The 6,342-nt window shown below is 42.9% G+C and overlaps 1 protein-coding gene across 1 annotated transcript; it reads left to right on the forward strand.

The window, feature by feature from the left end:
- Nucleotides 1–4,626: 4,626 nt before the first annotated feature.
- Nucleotides 4,627–5,574, forward strand: LOC117887765 (olfactory receptor 52E4-like). Its single transcript, XM_034790521.1, has one exon. The coding sequence runs from the start codon at nucleotides 4,627–4,629 to the stop codon at nucleotides 5,572–5,574; it is 948 nt and encodes a 315-aa protein (XP_034646412.1).
- The last annotated feature ends 768 nt before the right edge of the window (nucleotides 5,575–6,342 follow it).

Raw genomic sequence — 6,342 nt, forward strand, 5'->3', positions numbered from 1 at the left:
TGTGAACACCAAGGAAGGAGAAACTGCTTCTGTAGTTGGATAGCCATTCACTGTCTTTGTTTAATCCTGAGCTGATGGTGTCAAATTTGCAAATGAACTGAAGCTCAGCAGTTTCTCTTTGGAGTCTGGTCCTGAAGTTTTTTTGCTGTAAGATGCTGTAAGATGTAATTTTTATTTCACTAGGAGGGTGGTGAAACACTGGAATGCGTTACCTAGGGAGGTGGTGGAGTCTCCTTCCTTGGAGGTTTTTAAGGCCCGGCTTGACAAAGCCCTGGCTGGGATGATTTAGCTGGGAATTGGTCCTGCTTTGAGCAGGGGGTTGGACTAGATGACCTCTTGAGGTCCCTTCCAACTCTGATATTCTATGGCTACCTTTACATCTGCTATTGTGTGGCCAGGGAGGTTGAAGTGTTCTCCTACAAGTTTTTGTATATTGCAATTCCTGATATCTGACTTGTGTCCATTTATCCTTTTACGTAGTGACTGTCCAGTTTGGCCAATGTACATAGCAGAGGGGCATTGCTGGCACATGATGGCATATATAACATTGGTGGACGTGCAGGTGAATGAACCGGTGACGTTGTAGCTGATCAGGTTAGGTCCTGTGATGGTGTTGTTGGTGTAGATATGTGGGCAGAGTTGGCATCGAGGTTTGTTGCATGGATTGGTTCCTGAGTAAGGGTTGTTATGGAGGCGTGTGTGGTTGCTGGTGAGAATATGCTTAAGGTTGGCAGGTTGTCTGTGGGCGAGGACTGGCCTGCCTCCCAAGGTCTGTGAAAGTGAGGGATCATTGTCCAGGACCATCAGGATCATCAATTCTATCACTTACAATCTTATTATCTTCTAGATGTTTGAAAATTGATTCCTTAATTATTTGCTCCGTTATCTTACCTGGTACAGAAGTGAAGCTGGTTGGTCTGTTATTGCCTTAGTTGCCCTTGTTTCCCTTTTTATAGATAGGCACTGTAGGTGCTCTTTTCCAGTCTTCTGGAATCTCCCCTGTCTACCATGACTTTTCAAAGATAATAGCTAATTGGTCAGATATCTCCTCAGTCAATTCCTTCAGAGTATTTTAGGATATTTGAAGATATCTAACTTGTCCAAGTAACTTTTTAACTTGCTCTTTCCCTATTTTAGCCTCTGAACCTACCCCATTTTCAGTGGCATTCTGTGTTACGTGTCCAAACACCAACAACCTTCTTTTTGAAAACCGAAACAAAGAAGTCATTAAGAACCTCTGTCATATCCAGATTTTTTGTTAGTGTTTTCCCTCTTCCTTTTGCAATGGACCTACCCTGTCCTTGGTCTTCCTCTTGCTTCTAATGTACTTTTAGAATGTTTTCTTGTTACCCTTTATGTCTCTAGCAAGTTTGATCTCATTTTGTGCCTTGGCTTTTCTAATTTTGCCCCTACATAGATGTGTTATTTGTTTATATTCCTCCTTTGTAATTTGACCTTGTTTCCACTTTTTGGAGGATCCTTTTTTGTTTTTTAGATCATTCAAGATCTCCTGGTTAAGCCATTGTGGTCTCTTGCAATACATCCTATCTTTCCTACTCAGTGGGATAGTTTGCTCTTGTGCCCTTAATAATGTCTCTCTGAAAAACTGCCAGCTGTCTTCTATTGTTTTTCCCCTTAGCCATGTTTCTCATGAGATCGTACCTACAAACTCCCTGAGTTTGCTAAAGTCTGCCTTCTTGAAACACATTGTTTTTATTTTGCTGTTTTTCCTCCTATCATTCCTTACAATGATGAACTCTATTATTTCATGATCACTTTCACCTAAGCTGTCTTCCACCTTCAAAGTCTCAACCAGTTCCTCCTTGTTTGTCAAAATCAAGACTAGCAAAGCCTCTCTCCTAGTAGCTTTCTCCAGCTTCTGGAACAAAAAAAAATTGTCTCCAATACATTCCATGCATTTCTTGGATAATCTGTGCCCTGGTAGACAGCATGAGATGAATTCTTCCATTAAACTAGCTACCACCTCTCGGGGATTACCTATGCTGAGGGAAGAACCCCCTCCATCTGTGTAAATAGTGTCTATATTGAAGCACTATAGCAGCATATCTGTAGTATTTTAAGTGTGAACAACCTTCAAGTGGATGTTAAAGAAAAACAGCCAGTCTGGATCTGCCAACATGGGAAACTGGAGAATCCAACACTTCCCTTCTCAGTGTATCCCAATGGTTAATCACCCTCAGTGCTAATTTGGCCCTAATTTCTAGCTGGAATTTTCCTGGCTTCAGCTTTCAGTGCTTTGGTCTTGCTCAGCCTTTCCCTAGTAGATTACAGAGCCCATTATTACCCATGATTTTCTCCCCATGAAAGTCTCCGCTTAATAAACTTTTTGATAAGTCAAAGAGATATACACCTTCAAGTCTAACAGTCCAGCATTTTCTCTATCCACCGAACTCTTTTGTGGCTCTTTTCTTCATCCTCTCCAGCTTTTCACCATCTATTTTCAAATGTAGACCCCAGGACTGGATGCAGTTTGTTTCACCAATCCCATGAGCAGAAGGAAAATCCTTCCCCTATTCCAACTCACCACTCCCCTGTTTATGCATCCAAGGATCACATCAGTCCTCTTGGGCACAGCATCGCACTTCGAGCTGGGTGTCCAGAATAACCCTTATCATTTTCAGGGTCCCTGCATTCCATAATACAGTGCCCTAGTCTGTGGGTCGGGCATGCATTACCTGTTCCTAGAGGATCATTTTGCATTTGACTGTATTAAAATATTTTGTTTGCATGATCCCCACTTTCAAATTGCTCCATATCACTTGGTATGCCTGCCCTGGCCGCTTCTTGTATCCACTCTGCCAATATTTGGTAATTGCAAATATTTATCTGCAGTGATTTTCTATTTCCTTCCAGGTCATTAATGAAAATATTGAATAGCATCGGATCAACAACTGATCCCTACAGAACCCCACTACAAACAGCAGCATTTACTGACGAAGTCCTGTTGACAACAGCTTCTCCATTTTACATGTTCTCTACTGATATTATATGATGTTAATTTTTTTAACTCAGTGTTTTCGTCTACTAAATCGAATGCCTCTGAGAAATCAAGGTTTGTTGCATCTGTGTGGTTCCCTTTCATCAATCAAATGTGTAACCTTGATCAACCAATCTGTACTCGCATAAAAGGATTAAATTAGATTTATTTGACAAGATCTGTTTTGTATAAACCCTGTTGGTGACCGACACTACTTACATTTCAAGACTTTTTTTGAACTAATCCCATACCATCTTTTCCCATTGTTTCTTAACTTTATCCATTCTTTTATAAACAAAAAACAAAACAAAAAACTTTCCCTTTTTTTAAATTAATTTTTAACACACAAATTGACATAAAACGTTTCTAGGATTTCTCTTCTCATTAATATCTGTAATAACCTCCCTTTTTGTGGTCCAGAGCCCTGCCAAAAATGGAGTGTTCCCTGATGTCTTAACGTCCCTTATGAATTTTCATAACTTCCCATTTCTAATCTTGGATATCTATTTTCCATTTTTCCTCTTTGTTACATATTATTGCTGCCTTCAATTTACCACTGAACTGGGTTTTTACCCAAAGTTGTTCACTTTGTTGACTGTGGAATAATGATTCTTTCACTCTCTAATAAACTGTTATCAAAGAACTACCAATTTTCATTCATATTTTTCTGTCTAAATTTTCCTCCCAGTCAGTTTTGCTGACAATGTTCCTCAGCTTTGGGGAATTAGTCCTCTTGGAGCACTAAGTGTCTATAGATAGTACTGGTTGGGAACTGGTCATTTGCATGTATATCAGTTTCATTTTTTATTTTCCTCTCCTATATCATATGCTCCCTTCTTTGTCTCTTGTGTAAAAGTAAAAGAGTCCCAGACTTTTCTATATGTTTGCATATGGTAGCCTCCCCCATTCTCAGAGACTGTCTTGAATATCCCATTTATATATGTTATATCCTTAATAGAGTCTGCGGGATCAAAATTGAACACATATACCAAACCTGTTATTCTCCATCCCATAATTTAGGGATCAGAACATTGCTGTTGTTTTGTCCACTGCTGCGAATGAGCAGGTGTTTCCCTTGAGCTGCTACCAATGGCGCCCAGGTCTTTTCCCTGAGGTATGTTCTAGTTGGGATGTTTCTCCCAGCACATGTATTTCCAAAAGTTTGTTTTTTTCCACTCTCAGATTTTGAGCAACTGGATGAATGGGGAACTCCCAATCCTGGCTCTATTTGCCAAAGTAACAATGATATATCCAATATCCACACTTGTGTTTCCTGCTGGTGCCTCTTAAGGTTCCCCCACCACAAAGTGTAGGAATTATTAATCCATGGAGCATAACAAAATATGGAATTGGATTTAGTAGGGTCATTGTTCATTGCTATTTCCTCTGAATAATGAAAATGTAATTTTTCAGTGTGTGAAGAGTGATCAATCTGCTTCTGCCATGAGAACAGCCTCCATTAGTGCATATAGAGTCTCATGTTAACATTGTCTCTCCATTCAGGCATTTCTACTACGACCATCACCCAAGAGGCTGAAAGCCCACAGGAAGTTGGGGGGAACATACGGTACATGCAGGAGACACTGTTCTGCCTCAAAGTTAGAGTTGGACACCTTCTCCGCTACTCCATGTCAGCTTCCAACACAACCGACTTCACCAACCCCTCCACCTTCATCCTACTTGGCATTCCTGGCCTGCAGGCAGCCCATATCTGGATCTCCATTCCCTTCTGTGCTATGTACGCTATAGCCATGTTGGGGAACTTCATCATCCTGTTCATCGTGAAGAGGGAGCGGAGCCTCCACGAGCCCATGTATTATTTCCTCTGCATGCTGGCCGTCACCGACCTGCTCATTTCCACATCCACCATGCCCAAAATGCTGAGCATCTTCTGGTTCAATTCCAGGGAGATCAGTTTCAGTGCCTGCCTCACCCAGATGTACTTCATTCACTCCTTCTCTGGGATGGAATCTGGTATCCTTGTTTCCCTGGCTTTCGATCGCTACGTCGCCATCTGCCATCCCCTGAGACATTCCACCATCCTGACAAACTCTGTTGTGGCCAAGATAGGCCTGGCCTTGGTGCTGCGCAGTGGCATACTCGCATTACCCTATCCCTTCCTGGCGAGGTGGTGGCCATATTGCAGAACCAACCTCATTCCCCACTGCTATTGTCGGTTTATAGCTGTGGTGAAGCTGGCCTGCGCTGACATCCAAATAGGTAGTTACTATGGCCTGTTTAATCTTCTCTCTGTGAACGGAATGGACGTGTTTTTTATCGCCGTGTCCTATACTCTGATCCTCCGGGCCATCTTCCGCCTCCCCACAAAGGATGCCCGGCTCAAAACTTTTGGGACCTGCATCTCTCATCTTTGTGCCATCTTAGCTTTGTACATCCCAGATTTCTTCTCTGCTTTCACACAGAGATTTGGCCACAATGTGCCACCGCATTTCCTCGTTCTTATTGGCAATGTGTACCTACTAGTGCCCCCTGTGCTACACCCCATCATTTACGGGGTGAGGACCAAAGAAATCCGGGACAGGCTGCTCCACCTCTCTACACAAAAAGGGACCTAAATGTTTCCACCTTGTGCTCTGGCTTTCAGATTGAGCTCTGTGCAGAGCTGGCTGGTGCATGGTGTTGGGGCCTCTTCCCTGTACCAGTTACTGGACAGACAGAGAGACATTGAACCCTTCCCTGTCCATACTGTGCTGTGTCAATATGATGAACTGGGGAGTCAGTCTATGTACACTACACTGGGTTGCCACCTTTCTAATTGCTGGTAGCTGGATCCCTGAAATTACAATCTTGCCCCATCTCTTCTGTCAAGCCTCGACCCTGCTGTGTGTCTTCTCCCCAAGGCCATGCCCCTGTCACTTGCTCCTGTCTTCCCCTCCCCTTGTCATTTGTTATCCAGTCACCTCTAAAACCAATATGTTCTCAAATCTTATGGCAAGTCACCTAAGGGGCACTGATTTGTGTTAACATTTTAATGTTTATTTTTACTTTGTTACCAATTCTGTGGAGAGAGAGACCCTGTTTGGACTCCTGGGATCTATCTCAGCTCTGGGACGGCAATGATGTATAATTTATTACAGCAGGAGCCAGATACATCTGGGGTTTAAATAACATCAGAATGGCCATATGGAGTAAAACCAATTGTCCATGTAGCCCAGCAGCCTGTCTTCTGACAGTGCCCAGTGCCAGGTGCCTCAGAGGGAATGAACAGAACATGGCAATCCTCACACGATTCATATGGAACAGCTTGGCAGAAGGGAGCAGAAGCCCTGAGCGCAGGCTACCTCAGCTTCAGCTGGCAGGAGTTTAATCCTCCAGCCCCAGAA

Source organism: Trachemys scripta, chromosome 1 (assembly GCF_013100865.1).
Source record: "Trachemys scripta elegans isolate TJP31775 chromosome 1, CAS_Tse_1.0, whole genome shotgun sequence".
NCBI classification, from domain to species: domain Eukaryota; kingdom Metazoa; phylum Chordata; order Testudines; family Emydidae; genus Trachemys; species Trachemys scripta.

Coding starts and splice junctions, on each gene's coding strand:
- LOC117887765 (XM_034790521.1), top strand. CDS start 4,627: ATGTCAGCTTCCAACACAACCGACTTCACCAACCCCTCCACCTTCATC.